This window comes from Ovis canadensis, chromosome 6 (assembly GCF_042477335.2).
Source record: "Ovis canadensis isolate MfBH-ARS-UI-01 breed Bighorn chromosome 6, ARS-UI_OviCan_v2, whole genome shotgun sequence".
Classification (NCBI taxonomy): domain Eukaryota; kingdom Metazoa; phylum Chordata; class Mammalia; order Artiodactyla; family Bovidae; genus Ovis; species Ovis canadensis.
Window position 1 is genome coordinate 100,457,129 of NC_091250.1, and position 18,727 is coordinate 100,475,855.

General features: G+C 38.5%; 1 protein-coding gene across 1 annotated transcript; it reads right to left on the reverse strand.

Annotated features, from left to right (window-relative positions):
* Nucleotides 1-2,300: 2,300 nt before the first annotated feature.
* On the reverse strand, nucleotides 2,301-18,459 carry LOC138442982 (transmembrane protease serine 11B-like protein). Its single transcript, XM_069595076.1, has 9 exons — nucleotides 18,294-18,459; nucleotides 10,864-10,982; nucleotides 10,698-10,765; nucleotides 7,467-7,627; nucleotides 6,307-6,345; nucleotides 5,331-5,505; nucleotides 4,131-4,390; nucleotides 3,243-3,385; nucleotides 2,301-2,462 (listed from the first exon to the last, which is right to left on the reverse strand). The coding sequence occupies exons 1-9, from the start codon at nucleotides 18,457-18,459 to the stop codon at nucleotides 2,301-2,303; spliced, it is 1,293 nt and encodes a 430-aa protein (XP_069451177.1).
* Between the last annotated feature and the right edge of the window lie 268 nt (nucleotides 18,460-18,727).

Consider the following 18,727-nt stretch of genomic DNA (forward strand, 5'->3'; position numbering starts at 1 on the left):
AAGTTTGCAGTGTTCTTAACATAATGATAATATCAAGGCTATTAGGAAATAATTTTAAAATTATCATTTCATGGGTAAAGGAACTGAATTAATACTTGTTCTTTTTATAAAAAATTAACAGTTTACATAATTAAGCAGAATATACTTTAAGTATATTCAAAACAGGAGCTACAGGCACAGGGTACAGATCTGTCTCTGGTTGGAAGGTATCTGTCCCTCCAGCCTCTGAACACCCTCAACTTCCTCCTCAGCTCTCAGCCTCAGCTTCTTTTTAAAAAATTTTTAATGGAGTATAGTTGGTTTACAATGTTGTGTTGATTTCGGCTATTCAGCAAAGTGAATCAGCTCCACTCTTCTTTAGATTATTTTGCCATATTCATTACAGAGTATTGAGTAAAGTTCCCTGTGCTATACAGTGGGTCCTTATCTATTTTATACATAGTAGTAGGTATATGTCAATCCTGATCTCCCTACTTATACCTCCTCCCTCCTCTTTTTTCTCTGGTAACCATAAACTTATTTTCTACATCTCTGACTCTGGAGCTGTCTTCTTGGTTATTCCATCACCATTTGGGGTGTGAGGTTGGCTCCTAGCTGCCCATGAACCATGAGCCCCCAGATCAGGTAGATATATTCCTCCCAAATAGAGGCCACCATCAGTGCCTGGTCAACCTGCTCCTGTGGGTCTGGCTCACCTCCCTCCTTCTGGACCTGCATTCCCACTAGACAATGACCCCCAGATGGCTTTTTCAGTGAGTTGATCCAGCAGTGCACAGACACCCAGCATCTCTTGAAGATGCAAGACCTGCATGGCTACTGACCCCAGGAAATCCTGATGTGTAGGGAGGCAGCCTGCTCACTATGCAAACCGCCTTGGCCTGGGAGAGGAGGCATGCCTGAACTCTGCTCGTCACCTCTGTGGCTTCCTGGAGAGCCACTTCCTAGACTCCAAGCTGAAATTCATTCAGATTGTATATGATGACCTGACCAAACTCTACAGGCTGTCTGGGGCCTCAGTTCTGCTGAGGCTGGGCCAGCATCATCCTCAAGTATGTCCAGTATCCTCCGGCCTACAGGGCCCTTTGAGGGTCCCACCCGCTGGTTTCCCACCCCCCCACCTCCTTACCCCTTACTCCCCCACCCACTTGCCCAAGCCTCTCTCTCCAGCCTTGAGGTAGATTTCTTTTCTGCTTTTTATCTTTCTTTTTTATTTTTTAAATTAGTAAAATATGATAACAAATTTACTAAAGACTTGAAAAACACAGAACAAAATTATGTATAGTTCCACTATATATTACAATTGTTTAAGTAGATAAATTAAGATTTTTTTAGTTGGAGTTTCAATATTAATCTCTCAGAAATTAATAGAATGAACAAGGTAGCTTTTTTACCACCCTGAAGCCCTCTCCCAAGTTATGAACCAAGTGGCAAGAATAACAGGAAAAAAAAGAGAGAGAGAGATGGTCAACAGTAAAAGACTCTAGAAAACAAACAAAAAAACAAACCAAAAAAGGAGAAAAAGAAAAGAAAAAAAATTGTCATATTGAACAAAGAGAGTTTGCTTTAAAATTTGTTTTAATTAAAATATACTTTCATGGTTCATAGCTACTCTTTTTATACATGTTACAAATGAAGGATCTCCACAGAAGCCTGTATGAACAAAGCAAAATTAGTTTACTTGGTTTCTGTAAGTCAAAAAGGTGTTGTTTTGCCTAATGTTGCTTATGGTGAAATTTTTTTTTTTTATGGTGAAATTTTTAAACAATGATTTCAAGAGTTGATCAAGACCCCATGACAAATAGGAGACTCTAAATCATGTGTAACTTCAGACCAGATTTAATTCACAGCTACATCCCTTCCACAAAATATAGAAAGGAAGGCATATACAGTGTGTTCCAACCAACTCTCAGAAGGTATTGGTTCTAGTTTCCTAGAGTGCTGCTTGCTAACCTGCAGTGGACAAGGACATATTTTCTCAATTCCAGAAAGTCTGAATGACTATAACCAAGAGTGTTGTGGTGTGGAGAGATAACCATGTTGTGGGCGCGAGAAATAGAAAACAAATTGTAATGGTACATTTTGATAGGAACATTTTCTTCAGTTAGGCTTTTCTCAACTAAACATGAGATCTTTTGTTTTGTCTAGTCGAATCTGCTCAAAGTTCATAAATATTCCCTCAAGAACACAGTTTTTTTTTTCAAAATAATTATTATACACACCAATTTACAATACATGTTAAATAAGGTTTAGGAGTAAGAGGCAAAAATGACCTAAAACAGGGTCTATAAGATGCTTTCCTCTTAGATACCAGTCTTTGAGGCAATCCAGTTGCGGTAGGCAGTCACTCGTGTATAGACTCCTGGTTTATTGATTGTCCCACATTCTGCTCCCCAGCTCACTATTCCAACAAGGTACCAAATATTTCGAGAGTTGGGATGAACTAGTGGTCCTCCAGAGTCACCCTAAATAAAAAATATTTGCCATTATGAGACTTTACCTCCAAAAGTAGTAAGCCCAGATGAGTTTGGTTCATGCTTCATAGAGACTGTCAGAAGGTGTATGATATAAGTCTAACCTCAACTGTGATGGACTAGCCTATGTATTCACTGGGGTTCTTTGGGGTAAATTTGAGTCTTAAAGCATGAACTGATAAGCATTCCATGAGAACGCTTTGGGAGACATATATTATGGATATACTTGAAGTAGCAGGCTTCATATCTGAGAAATGTAACAAAACTGTAGCCATGAGGCCTCAAAGTAAAAGAAATAGTCTAGAAGTAATTTAAACATTTCTGAGACTGAGAATTTAGTGAAATATTGCTTAGAGTATTGCTTGGACTGTGAGGCTAGGCTAGTTTGGTTTATATACCTGTTCTCCCACATGCTAGCTTTGTGCCCTTTTGCAAATTACCTTCCTCGGCCTCAATTTCCTCATCTATAAAATGATAGTAATGATAGCATCTACATCACAAAGTTGTGATGAGGATTAAATGGATTCGTATTTGTAAAGGACTTCAGTCAGTGCTTAACTCAGAGTAAGTCCAACATGTGTTTATTAAACACTTATAAACACATGTAGCATATAGGGGAGAATTACTTTAGTCCCAGAGCCGAGAGGGAGTTTGACTGGATTGTAAAGATTAAATTAACTGAAGCACAGAATTACTTTCATATTGATAATCTACATAAAATAGTAGTTGATAATATACTATATGGTCATTGTGAATAATGCCCGGACTTACCTGGCATGCATCAATAGTTCCTTCCATGTACCCAGCACATAGCATTGTGTCTTGTATCACCCCATCATATGCTTCCTGAGCATTGCAAGTGTTTGTATCAATAATCTTCACAGGCGCTTTCTGAAGTAATACTGGGTATTCACCTAATGGACACAAACATTATCAGCAAAAGAGCTGCTTTGTAGCAGAGCAGGATGGAAAACTAGCTTTGTTCTCTCTGTATAAGACTTATATTTGACTCTGCCTATTCTAAGAGTGAAAAAGCCTCTTTCCATCACTCAAACCAAAGAAAAAGAAATTTGTAAAGAATTGGGCTTCCATGGTGGCTCAGATGGTAAAGCGTCTGCCAGTGATGCAGGAGACCTGGGTTCAATCCCTAGGATGGGAAGATCCCCTGGAGAAGGGAATGGCTACCCACTCCAGTACTCTCGCCTGGAAAATCCCATGGATGGAGGAGTCTGGTAGGCTACAGTCCAAGGGGTTTTGAAGAGTCAGGCATGACTGAGCGACTTCACTTTCACATTCTAAGAATGAAAAAGTCCCTTTCCCTCACTCAAACCACAGAAAAATAATTTTTTAAAGAATAATTTGAAACATCTTTCTAATGCTGTCTTCATTTGTCCTTATTTCCCTTCTTACATCTTTGCAGCAGCACCTTTTTAGTTAGGTTCTCCAGGTCAAGGAGTTTCCTCTACCAAATTGGCCTCCTTGGAATGTTCCAAATCAAGGGTTTGCAAAGTTATAACTTCATATGCACCTTCCTCGAACAATTTCCTGAAGTACTGGGCCTCCAGGGGTAAATGATCCTTTTGTTCTATCCCTAGATCTTTTTTTTCCTTGTTTCTTTCATATCTTGCATATTAAGTTCCTACTCAAAACTTAACTTACCATCATATGAAAGTGCTCCCCATCCTGTGACAACAACTCCTTCACCTGGTGGAAAACTCTGTGTGGCTTCAGGAAGACAAACTGAATGGACATCGTTCTTAAATAAAACTTTTTCAGTAAGCAATATAACTGCAATATCATCATGAAGTTCACCCCTGATGTAGTTTTCATGAATAAAAATTTGCTGAACATAGTGTTGCATATAGGGGCGATTTACTCTGGTGCCAAAGGTCACAGTATAGTTCCTTGGATCTTGTGAACTAAAAGAAACAAAAATTATGTATTTTGCATTTATTTCAGAAAAATAGAGGTACAGGCTGCATCTGTTATAGTCTTTTCATGACATTAATGACAATTTCTTGCTTTGCAATCCATTAGCAGTGATACAATCTGATTTTTAAATTCACTTGAAAAATATTCGAGTCCCTATACCTACACTATGTTAAATGATTAAGCTGTAGAAATTAAATGGTTCATGCCTTCAAGAAATTTAAATCTAATGAAAGATGGGCATGAACACAAAAAGTTATAATTGCCTAAACTGTTGTGTGACCACAAAATAGGAGGACTTAAATCTGCATGCTCTAGGGACTGGCAGATTTCTTAGAAAAAGTAGCATTTTGATGAGACTGTAGAGCTAAGTCATACTCGCCTAAAAGACAAGGAGAGAAGGAGACAGGCAGGTGCAGAGTGGAAAGGAGGTATGAAACAGAATTATGTGTGATAACAATTGCAAATCATTTGGAATGTCTGGAGTATGAAGTGATGAGAGTTAAGAATCATGTGAGAAATAAAATGTCAAGAATGAATGACTTTTTCCAATCTTACTGATAAGGTAGGAAAGCCTTAGATTGGCTTATCATATGATTTGTGTTTCAAACCAGAACACTTGAGAATGAGAAGGAATCCTATTGATGATTACACTGGGATAACAGGTGTAAACTGGAACATTAGCCTCCCTCAAAGAAAGTGTTAGTCACTCAGTTGTGTCTGATTCTTTGCAACCCCACGGACTGTAGCCCACCAGCTTCCTCTGTCCATGGAATTCTCCAGGCAAGAGTACTGGAGTGGGTAGGGGTTCCCTTTTCCAGGGGATCTTCCCAACCCAGGGATTGAACCCAGGTCTCCTGCATTGCAGGCAATCTTTAATTGTCTGAGCCATCAGGGAAGCCCTAGCCTCAGGCAATATGATGAACTTACTTTTTAAAGCAGTGAGCTGCAGTCACCAGGTATCTGTCACTGATCAAAGATGCCCCGCAGTAGTGCCGGCCATTCTTTTTGAGACTTGCTTGCCAGGGCCACTCTCCTTCCTGAGCAGTGGATCCACCCTTGATTCTATCATATGTAGCAGACATCCTTGGTCGTCTCCCACAGCCTGTCAGAAAAAGTCAGTGTTGTACTGTTGAGAATAGCAAGATCCTATTTGATTACAAAACTGAGATTGAGCTCAGTTATTCTTGTGTTGTTCTATCTGACAGTGTCTCTCACTGAAAGGAACAGAATGTAATCTACACTGGAATCACTAGCAACCCCTGGATCACCTTCTTACCCATCATACTATCTCCAAGACTTTTCAACACTTGGAGGATATGGAAACTGTGCAAGGTGGATAAAGACACCATTAAGTACATGGACTCTGCAACCAGACTCCCTGGTCTGAATTCTGGCCCCATCATTTACAAGCTGGATGAATTTGAGGAAATTGCTTCACTTCTTTATGCTTCAGTTCCACATCTCTAAAGTGGAATAATAATTTTTGTTGTTCAGTTGCTAAATTGCATCTGACTCTCTGTGACCATGGACTATGGTTGGCCAGGCTCCCCTGTCCTCCACTGTCTCCCAGAGTTTGCTTAGATTCATGTCCATTGAGTCAGTGATGCTATCTAACCATCTTATCCTCAACCATTCCCTTCTCCTTTTGCCTTTAATTTTTCCCGGTATCAGGATATTTTCCTATGAGTTTACTCTTCACATCAGGTGACAAAATACTGGAGCTTCAACTTTTCAGCATCAGTCCTTCCAAAACAAATAATAATAATACTTATCTAGGATTGTTGTGAGGATTGAATAAGTTACATGTAAAGCAATTAGAACTGTGTCTGATTGAGAATAACAAATCTTAATCAATATGCTTTACATCATCACGAACATTTAATTAAAAAGTATCTGAACTTACGGTTGTTGATTATCTTTTCAGCTTCGACCTTACTGATTTCTGAAATAGAAGAAAAGGCTCATTGTAAATTTAATGACTAGCATTAGTCACTGACCCTGGGGCTGGTGATGGTAGGTCCAGAGAGAAATAATTTTGAATCTCAGGATAAAAAGTTTCAACAGAAGGGAGAGAATATTGGCTTATTTGAATTGTTCTTTTACTATATATGAATGTGTGCTATGGGAATACTATCTTCATAGTTCCACATGAGAGACTTCTTTTTATTTAATTGGAATTGTATTCTATATCATCCAAAGTGGAAAATTACTAGTATATTTCCTTTGAAGAACAGGAAGACCTCCAGGTGAACCTGAGTCCTGTCAGTAAACAAAAATAGCTTTTAAAAATTGACTTGTCTTATAATGGCTGATCGAATCCTATTTCTGAAAGTTATAGGAGATCATGAAAAGAATACAAGAATACATCACAACTGTGAGGATTGTTCAAAGTTTTGCTATTTAATTTAGAATAAAGAGCAGCTGTGTTCCTGAATAATCACAGCCCACACTTCAGGCAGCAAGAGCCCTGGGGCTTCAGGAACTCAAGGGCAGGGCCCCCAGCCCAGCCTGCCCTGTTGTCATGGGGGTATGTGAACCCAGAGCCTCCTGTCTCACTCATGTATACCCGTTTAGCATTCCCTCCAGAGAGGGTCCTCCTGTCCCCAACCTAGGTAAATGCAGGATCCACCTTTCCCACCAGGGCTGCCAAAACTGGTCTGCTTTCCCCACCAGAATGATGTTGTTACTGTGAACCAAGGAAACAGGAAAAAAGGTACAGTCTCTATCCTCACGGGGAAGGCGATGGCACCCCACTCCAGTACTCTTGCCTGGAAAATTCCATGGACGGAGGAGCCTGGTAGGCTGCAGTCCATGGGGTCGCGAAGAGTTGGACATGACTGAGCGACTTCACTTTCACTTTCCCTCAGAGAACCAATTTTAAGGTGTGGCATTATTATGATCGAAGCGTGTTTTAATAATGAAGAATACAAATCGTTGCTCTAACATAAAACCGTGACTTATTCATTAAAAAAATGAGAATCAGCTTTGTGCTTGGTGCTTGTGATATATGCTCAGGATAAAAAGGTGAGAGTAACACTACTTCCTTCTAGTACATAAGCTTACCCTTAAGTGTAAGCGAATCAGGATCTGTAGTCAAGGATCCTGACTGGTTCCTCAGCATTTGACGTAAGATGCTTTCAATTCCTCTTCTTGTGTTTTCCTTCATTGATTTGGGCGCCTTGAATACCAGCCATATATGTGCTGTCACGCTGTTGTCAGCAGGACTAAAAACACAGTAAAGGTTTCATATGTTGCTAAAAATGAACATTTTGTATTTATTCCCTGACCTCTTGTATCTTCACTTCGGTTCTTTTGTAGGTGTCTGTAGTACCTTCACTTTAAGTTACTTACAGGATCATCCAGCTGCCTACCTTTGCTTCGGTGACAGTATGCATACAGCTATTCAGTTTGGAAGACAAGTAGTTCGACACATCTAAAAATGTAGGAAAGGCTTGAGGCACAGAGTAGAAATATCACATAAAAACCGGGATCATTTATTCCTACATTCATCAGTCATTTATTGAGCTGCCATGAGAAGTGACTAAGTGTTATGGGGTGATACAAGGGTGACTATAACAGAGTTCCTACTCTCAAGAAGTTTCCAGGTTTCTAAGAGAGATGACATCTATACAAATGACTATAATAAATGAGGCAAAGCAATAAGATGTTTATCTTATCTGCAAATAAGACAAGTCATGGTTTACTTAAAGTATCAGAGAAATTTTTTATTGAAGAGGTAACATACACACTAGACCTTAAAATATTTTTATCACTATTTCATCATCAAGCAAAAATTGCTATCAGGCAGAACAAAGGAGGAATAGTACTGCAGAATAACTGGATAGCAATAATATTAATTAGCATTTACTGGGTATCTGCTGTGTTCCAGGTACTACATTATCACATTTATTATCACACTTAAGTCTCCACAACAACCCTGCACCTTAGGTGTCATTACCTTCCTTTTGCAGACAAGGAAAACTTGAGACTTTGAAAGTCTCCCTAATGTGCTCAGAGGCTTCCCTGGTGGCGCAGTGGCAAAGGATCTTCCTGCTAATGCAGGTTTCCTGGGTTCAATCTCTGGGTTGGGAATATCCCCTGGAGAAGGGAATGGCAACCCACTCCAGTATTCTTGCCTGGAGAATTCCATGAAGAGGGGAGCCTGATGGGCTAAAGTCCATAGGGTCTCAAAGAGTCAGACATGACTGAGTACGCAAACATGCAATGTGCTAAAGATTACACAGTAATTAAACTAAGATCCAGATACAGTACAACTGACTCTCTAACCCAAGCTCATTACACTATAAACTCTGTCTCTATGCCCAGTTGGCCAGTGACAACAGTGTCTAGGAGACTGAGCTCAGATGGAAGAGGATTTGAATGCTAGCCAAGGGGCAGCGGTAAAGAGAAGTTGTTGAATAAAACTGCGATTGTGGAAGATTAACCTGACCTATGTTCAGGACAGATTTGGTTGGTATTGGAATGCGGGTGGGGGCAGTCCAAGAGGCTGGCTAATAGATTTGTAAGAATTGTCGAACATCTCTGAGGTTAGTGCCTGAAGTGGTATTATTATGCTTTAGATCTTTCTAATGAATGATTATCTTTTGGTATATAAATATATAGTCATTCCTAGGTAACACTCAGTGAATACAAGTTTGATTATAGTAGCAGTTGAAAGTCAAAAGTATTAAGATGCTCAATCGTGTCTCTTTGTGACCCCATTGGCTGTAGCACACCAGGCTCCTCTGTCCATGGAATTTCCCAGGCAAGAATACTGGAGCGGGTTGCTATTCCCTTTTCCAGGGGATCTTCCAGACCCAGGGATTGAACCTGGGTCTCCCACATTGCAGGTAGATTCTTTACTGTCTGAGCCATCAACAAGGTGTGCCCAGATGAAAACCTCAGACCTGTAGCCTCTCCATCACTTTCTGTGGGCTCACATTTCCTTTAGATACCTGAAGTTACGTGTGTGGGAAAACCAAGCAGAAGCTTTGGGGTGGTTGCAGTTCTCTTTGAAAGATACCCTTTAGTGTTAGCCTCCCACTGTTTCCAATACTAAAATCAATTCCCAAGATTAATTCAAGTTGAGCTTTTGAACCATTCTGCAATTCTAGGAGTCCCCTTGAGCTCCAGGAGCAGCAGAAAGGCAGACATAGTCTGGTAGCCTTGATTAAGGTAAAAGCAATAACAGCTTTCATTGGAAAAGTGTTTACTTGCAAATATTTCCATACACATTATCTTCTTTGATCTTGAGTATAGTTTTATGGGGAATGCAGTGTATCTGTTAGTTATCACTATTTACAGACAGGGAAGCAGAGTCAGAGTGATGTAGTGATTCACTCAAGACTCTAGGGTTACTAAGTGGCAAAGTTGGATTAACTCCTATTCTAGAGCTCCGTTGGACTTCCCTGGTAGCTCAGCTGGTAAAGAATCTGCCAGCAATATAGGAATCCCAATTCAATTCCTAGATCAGGAAGATCCCCTGGAAAATATATAGGTTACCCACTCTAGTATTCTTGGGCTTCCTTGGTGGCTCGGACAGTAAAGAATCCACATGCAATGCAGGAGCCCTGGGTTTTATCCCTGGGTTGGGAAGATTCCCTGGAGGAGGCCATGGCAACCCACTCCAGTGTTCTTGCCTGGAGAATCCCCATGGAAAGATGAACCTGGTAGGCTACAGTCCATGGTGTTGCAAAGAATCAGACACAATAGTGACGAAGTACAGCACACAGAGCTCCATTAGCTAGTCCATATTTCTGCAAACTCTTGCAGAAAACACAGCACAGCTATTTTGCTTCTTGTTGTGGCCACTAAAAGGATTTCCTTCGCATCAAAGTCTGGTGTAGATATGCTTTTTTTCTACCATAAAAGAACTCTAGGGCAGTCCTCCAAGGTGTTTAGCTAACTTGCAAGAATAGAAAAACATGAAAAAACAGGATATGTATTTATGTTACAGCTAAATAAAAATGTTATACCATCAAACATTGGTCTAAGAGACCAGTTAGTATTTGCTGAACATAAAAACTTTAAATACTAGAGAAATGATTCATATGTGATTTAAGAAATAATGTATTCTCAGTGTCGCTAAAAATGAACTTAACTAAATAGCTCAAACTTTGCTTTAGTTGTACACTAAACAATTAGCCTGATATTTAGCTTAGGATGATGTCATTCATTAGTAACTTACTGGCTAATGATTGTAATATGTCAACAGACTCTTTTTATAGTGGTATTTGAAATATAATGATATATGTGATAGGTTGATATCTTTTCTAGCAGTTATTAGTTACTTACACCAGTGTGATGACTTGAGAATTGATGTATTGTCTGTAAATGCTAGAACTCTGAAAGGCGTCAGACATCTGTTAAAGAGAACATAGAGTCAAACATCAAATTCCAGTAATAAATTTATGTTTCAGAGAATTAACAATGAACTAAATATAAGAAAATACTAATTTACCTTCGTCTCAAGAATTTTGCTAAGATAGTTATTTTCTTGTGATGTCTCCTTTTCATAATTTCTATTATATGGGATATTCAGCACTTTAAAGCTACCTTGGTAATAGTAGGTCTTGTTTTCTGTGAGATAAGGAAATGATCCAATGATTATTTTAGTGAAATGAATTTCAAATCCAAATATAAATTACATGGTGATAGCAAATATTAATAGTAAATAATATGTTCATATTAGATATTTATAAACCTTGTGAACCTTTCTGGGGCAGTTGATTAGATAAACTAGGCTTTGCAGAAAGTATTTATGAGACCAATAATGGAGCAGATCTATACCAGACAAAGGTCAAAAAGAAGAGTTACATCTTGATTGAGACAGATGAAAGTGAAAGTTGCTCAGCCAAGTCCAACACTTTGCTACCCCATGGACTGTATGTATAGTCCATGAAATTCTCCAGAATACTGGAGTGGGTAGCCCATTCCCTTCTCCAGGGGAATTTTCCCAACCCAGGGATCAAAACCTGATCTCCCACATTGCTGGCAGATTCTTTACCAGCTGAGCCACAATGGAAGCCCAAGAATACTGGAGTGGGTAGCTTATCCCTTCTCCAGAGGATCTTCCCAACCCAGGAATCGAACTGGGGTCTCTTACATTGCAGGTGGATTCTTTACCAACTGAGCTCTGAGGGAACCTAGGACATGCTATAAATGATATCTGTCTAGAATAATCAATTTTTGGAGTATAAATAAAAATTGTTGGGACTTCCCTGATAGTCCAGTGGCTAAGACTCTGTGTTCCCAATTCAGAGGCTCTGGGCTTGATCCCTGATAAGGGAACTAGATCCCACATACTGCAACTAAAGATGTTGCATGCTGCAAAAAAGATCAAAGATCCCATGTGCTACAACTAAGACCTGGTACAGCCAAATAAATAAAATAAAAAGTAAATATTTTAAAAATTATTACCATTAAGCATCTACTATGTGAAGATATTTTATAAAAACCATGTGAAGAATACCCATTTTTCAAGAGAAATGTGGTCTCAGAGATATTCAGATATTTACCTAGCATCACTTAGCTACTAAAAAGAGCCAAGTATCAATACCTGACCTATTGACCTCTCTGACCCCAAAGCCCACATCTAATCCATTATATTTCCTTCCTAAATTTTTATAGATATTATGCTGTTTGATATATAATGCATCTTACCCCTAATATGTGATAGACAGAAACATCTAGGAATATGCTAGATAATGGATAGTAGTGCCTAGCATAGAGTAAACACTAAAAAAATGTTAACATTATTTTGTAGTATGATCATTGCCTTTGAAGATTATCTTGTAGGAGAGACAGGCTCCAAATGGATAAAAGCATACATGAGATACTAATAAGGATATAATTAGATGATAAATTTAACTGTTACACAACAAGTTCTGTATGAATATAGAAAGGCAGACAGCATGTTAAAATAAAACATGAAAGAGGAAAACAACAGAATGGGAAAGACTAGAGATCTCTTCAAGAAAATTAGAAATACCAAGGGAATATTTCATGCAAAGATGGGCTCGAGAAAGGACAGAAATGGTATGGACCTAACAGAAGCAGAAGATATTAAGAAGAGGTAGCAAGAACACACAGAAGAACTGTACAAAAAAGATCTTCACGACCCAAATAATCACGATGGTGTGATCACTCACCTAGAGCCAGACATCCTGGAATGTGAAGTCAAGTGGGCCTTAGGAAGCATCATTGTGAACAAAGCTAGTGGAGGTGATGGAATTCCAGTTGAGCTATTTCAAATCCTAAAAGATGATGCTGTGAAGATGCTGCCCTCGATATACCCGCAAATTTGGAAAACTCAGGAGTGGGCACAGGAATGAAAAAGTCAGTTTTCATTCCAATCTCAAAGAAAGGCAATACCAAAGAATGTTCAAACTACCACACACTTGTACTCATCTCACATGCTAGTAAAGTAATGCTCACAATTCTCCAAGCCAGGCTTCAACAGTACATGAACCATGAATTTTCAGATGTTCAAACTGGATTTATAAAAGGCACAGGGTCTGCCAACATCAAGTTGCCAACATCTGCTGGATCATCAAAAAAGCAAGAGAGTTTCAGAAAAACATCTATTTCTGCTTTATTATCTATGTGTGGATCACAATAAGCTGTGGAAAATTCTGAAAGAGATGGGACTACCAGACCACTTGACCTGCCTCTTGAAAAATCTGTATGCAGGTTAGGAAGCAACAGTTAGAACTGGACATGGAACAAAAGACTGGTTCTAATAGGAAAATGAGTATGCCAAGGCTGTATATTGTCACCCTGCTTATTTAAATTATATGTAGAGTACATCATGAGAAATACTGGGCTAGATGAAGTACAAGCTGGAATCAAGATTGCCGGGAGAAATATCAATAACCTCAGATATGCAGATGACACCACCCTTATGGCAGAAAGTGAAAAACTAAAGAGCCTCTTGGTGAAAGTGAAAGAGGAGAGTGAGGAAGTTGGCTTAAAGCTCAACATTCAGAAAACCAAGATCATGGCATCTGGTCCCATCACTTCTTTGTAAATAGATGGGGAAACAATGGGAACAGCATCAGACTTTATTTTGGGGGGCTCCAAAATCACTGCAGATGGTGACTGCAGCCATGAAATTAAAAGACACTTACTCCTTGGAAGGAACGTTATGACCAACCTAGAAACCATATTAAAAACCTTACTTTGCCAACAAAGGTCCATCTAGTCAAGGCTATGGTTTTTCCAGTAGTCATGTATGGATATAAGAGTTGGACTATAAAGAAAGCTGAGTGCCAAAGAATTGATGCTTTTGAACTGTGGTGTTGGAGAAGACTCATGAGAGTCCCTTGGACTGCAAGGAGATCCAACCAGTCCATCCTAAAGGAAATCAGTCCTAAATGTTCATTTGAAGGACTGATGTTGAAGCTGAAACTCCAAACTTTGGCCACCTGATGCAAAGAACAGGCTCATTAGAAAAGACCCTGATGCTAGGAAAGATTGGAGGCAGGAGGAGAAGGGGACAACAGAGGATGAGATGGTTGAATGGCATCACCAACTCAATGGACATGAGCTTGAGTAAACTCTGGGAGTTGATGATGGACAGGGAGGCCTGCCACACTGCAGTCCATGGTGTTGCAAAGAGTCAGACATGACTGAGCAACTGAAATGAACTGAACTGAACTGATGCGTTGTCCTTATAAATATGGTGGAAATATTTTACAATGAGAAAAGTGATAGAAAAAGAAGTTGAAAACTTCTCAAAATGCTGAAAATGTGTAGTTATAAATAATCATTTGTGAGTGAACACTGTTAATTGTTGTTGGCTGGTCTGTGGTCACGGATCATTTATCATAGAGATCAGGCTTTGCAATGGTAGTGTACTGGGTTTTATTATAGGTAGCAAAAAATAGACCTTGAAGCTGTTCAATTTATTTTTCATAATTCATTGTTCACAATGCATCCTTTAGTTCTTTATTTAGATTTCTAAATATCTCTACTTATTATAATAGTCAGTCATGACTATTCTTCAGTTTAAATCAATAAGTTGGCCAGATCCAAACTGATTTTATTACAATTGCAAGGAGCACCTTCCCAGAGCCAGTGGATAAACTGGAATATTTAATATCTAAGATATTTAAGGCTGAGAAACTATACCCTAGAACAAGGAAATCAATTCTTTTTAAAATTTCATTTATTTATATTTGGCTGCTCTGGGGCTCCATTGCTTCAGGTGGACTTTCTCTAGTGTGGCAAATGGGGGCTGCTCTCTAGTTGTTGTGCTGTGTGTAAGCTAAATTGCTTCAGTTGTGTCAGACTCTTTGAGACTCTATGGACCATAGTCCACCAGGTTCCTCTGCCCAAGGGCTTCTTATTGCAGTGGCTTGTCTTGTAGTGTGTGGGCTCTAGAGCACAGGCTCAGTAGTTGTGGCCCATGGGTTTAGCTGCCCCATGGCGTGTAGAATCTCCCAGACCAGGGTTCGAACCTGTGCCCCCTGTATTAGTAGGCAGATTCTTAACCACTGGACCACCTGGGAAGTCCAAGGAAATCATTTCTTGAGTATTCTATTCTTACTTTAATTCTATGCAAGAAGCCTATTATACCACTGAAATTGTTCAGTATGCTAAAATCACTGTGAATATAGCCTTTGTACTCTGTGGGTACCTGATGAGATGATAATAACCCCTTGGAGATGAAAAATCTAAAACACATATTTGCACCTTATGATTAACATTCTCATCTCTAAAGTAGTCCAAATGCAAATATGAATTGAGAAAGATAAAGTGCAGAAAGATTTATTTTACAACCTTTCCATAACTTGATTACTTACAACTTATTTCTGTATAGAAACCCTGCAATTTACACACACATGGTTTTGAAGGATTGGATTTTGGTTTTTTGTTTGTATTTTTTGTACTGAGTGCTCTAGGTGCAATAGAGTTTAAGAGAACATTTCTATTTAAGGCTGTGGGAGTAAAAGAACTACAACATTCTCCTTTCTCTAAGCTCAGACAAAGACCAAAAGACAAGGGAAGGCTTAATTTAAAGAGCTCTAAATGATTGAAGCAACTAGATCCCAGTGTCTCCCCCAACTGCTAAATTTTCTGGATTAGTGAAACTGAGAGACACTGTTGAAAGCGTGTTCACATTCTAAAAATGTATATGCTGAACTCTTCCCCTACTCCACTTTATTTCTCCCCCAGCCCAGAATATGCTTGTGTAAAACAAATGAAGTTTCTCTACACCGAGGAATTCCGACCAGTTCAAGAAAAAATATCTAAACGTACTGGTAACTTGAATTCTCTCAACAAAACCACCTAAATAGCACAGCCTATAGTTAAAACCATTGTCAACAGATATCTCTTTCGTAGTGAGCTTCGGTCAGCTCTTTAATCTCCAATCTTAAATATTAGCAGACACTGAGCTGAAAGATTAACATATATTTGAGACAAGTATCTAGTATGAAATATTGCCAAAATAAACAGAGAAAACATTTGAGGAAAGAGACTATTATAAAACAGATTATTATATTCGGAGAAAATTTTGTAAGATATAAATCCAAGATGTTATATAAAGCAATAACCAGATAATTAAAAGCAGTTATACATATAACTGCAGAAATAAAGAATTCAGTAGAAGTTTGGAAGATAAACTTGAGAAAATGACCAAGAAAGTCATTTTTAAAAATACTAAGGGATGGAAAAAATAGAGAGAAACAGATAAGAAAATTAGAGACTACATTTAGGAAGCCTAATATCCAAATTATAGGAGTACCAGAAAGAGGGGGAAAAGGCTAGAAATTATCAAAGAAAAAAATCTAAGAAAAATTTCAGGAACTGAAGCACATGAGTTTCTAGATAGAAAGGACCCACTAAATGCCAGCACAATGAATAAAAATAAGATCTAGATTATATCAAATTACCATAAAATTTCAAAATACTGGGGACAAAGAAAAAAATCGAATAAGGTTTCAGAAGATGGAAGAATAGAAGAGTTATCACTCAAAAGTTTGGAATCAAAATGTCATCAGAATTCTTGGCAGAAACTATAAAAGCATGAACATTATAGAGCTCTAACTTCAAAATTCAGAACGAAAACATTTTTCAACCTAGAATTCTACACTGTTAATTAAGGTCAAAAGTAGATTATGATATTTTCAGTTGTGTCAAAATGTAAACTTCCCTGAAAGTTTCTGGAACATACATTCCACAACTAAATGAAAGTGAAATTTGCTTTCCAACTCTTTGAGACCCTGTGGACTATAGTCCATGGAATTCTCTAGGCCAGAATACTAGAATGGGTAGCCTTTTCCTTCACCAAGTGATCTTCCAAACCCAGAGATCGAACCCAGGTCTCCTGCATTGCAAGTGGATTCTTTACCAGCTGAGCCAGAAGGGAAGCCCAAGAATACTTCAGCAGATAGCCTATCCCTTCTCCAGAAGATCTTTCTGACCCAGGAATCGAACCAAGGTCTCCTGCACTGCAGGAGGATTCTTTACCAACTGAGCTATCAGGGAAGCCCACAGTTAAGTGAATAAAATAATAAAAAAGAAATCCAGGCATTAGGGGGTTAAACACAGTTGACAGTTGAAAATAACTCTTAGAAAGTCACTAAAGGGAAATTCCAAATCAACAACCATGTAGCCAGGGAGTGAAGAAGTATGACATGAATAGTAGAAAGTAAACAGATATCAATAGCTGAAAAGTCCAGGTACAGAAATGTTAAGAATCCAAGAATTGAAAATGGTTGCTCTGAGAAATGGGAAATAAGGGTAGCAGAGGAGGGTCCGCTTTTTTATAAAGAGCTGTGACAGTTTGATTCTTAAAACTAAAGCATATGAAACTTAGGAGGAAAAATAAATCCAAGCATAGCAAAGTCATGGATAAAGGAGTAATGGTGAGCATATGAATATTTGAATATGAAAATATATTCATTCAAAACTCCAAAACTGTAGTAATTATAATTGTAAACCAAAATAAAGTGCTATAAATGTTGACAGTGAAACATAATAATATTGGTAACAAACTACTGGGAAGTGTGACAGACAAATGAGAAGTCTGTGTGCCTATTTTTAAACTTTCATAGCAGGATATGAATAACATAATGTCTAAAGTTAAAACACATGATTTTAAAAAATGACTCCACTTCTCTCTTGTTTTCCAAAGTCTTTCTTAAAATGTATGTAGAGAAGACTTTTTATTGTTAATATCTTTGGTATCAAGAAACAAACAGTCAAAATTCAATATTCTTTGATTTCTCTTCATCGCATGGACTGTACCCTACCATGCTCCTCTGTCCATGGGATTTTCCAGGCAAGGGTATTGGAGCGGGGTGCCATTTCCTTCTCTCTTCATCACATACAATGAGTATAATATTTTAATTATCAATATAAAATAACACCCTTGATACCATCTTGGTAGATTACTTTTTCTGCCTATCTACCAATTTTCCATGCACTCATGTCTTTATATAGCATACATTATGCTGGTAAAGAATCCTGGTGGCTCAGCTGGTAAAAAAATCCACCTGCAATGTCAGAGACCTGGGTTGGGAAGATCCTCTAGAGAAGGAAAGGGCTACCCACTCTAGTATTCTGGCCTGGAGAATTCCATGGACTGTGTTGTCCATGGGGTGGCAAAGAGTCGGACACAACTGAGTGACTTTCACTTTTTACCAATTATCTATGCACTCATGTCTTTATAAAGCATAGATTATGTTACCTGTGCATATTCAAAAAGATGTCTGTAATACACTGACAAATGTTGACAATGCTTATTTCTGGGGTCTTGGGTCATTCATTAATGGCCTTTCTAAAAAGAGATTATTTGTTGTTTGCAATTGTTTCTTTGTCTTGTGGTAATAGAAATGAAGATTGCAACAAACTTAAAGAAATAGAAATGTATTCATTACCAACCTACTGCCAGAAAATGAACTAGGAGACCAATAGTGGTTCCTAGGATTGCCACCACTCCAAACACAATGAGGAAAATCATCCACAGTGGAAAAGATGTCCGAGAAATTGTCACTGGTCTGCAAATAAAGAATATGAATAAGAAAGACATATTAGAAAAGTCAGCCATTCCAAATCTTTATTTATTTTCTCTTGCTCACCCCTAGAATATCCATACTCTAAACACATTAGTAGCAAAAGACATTTGAAGACGGGAAGGAAGGAAAGAAGAAAGGATGGAAGGAGAGAGGATGGAAAGAAGGAAGAAAGGGGAAAAAGGAGGTGAAGCCTATCAGCTTACCTTAAAGCTTATGACTGAACCTCTCTGGATCTGTGCTATGAAATTATTTTTCAGGAATTATGATGTTTGGTACCAAGTTACCTTTACTTAGACTCTA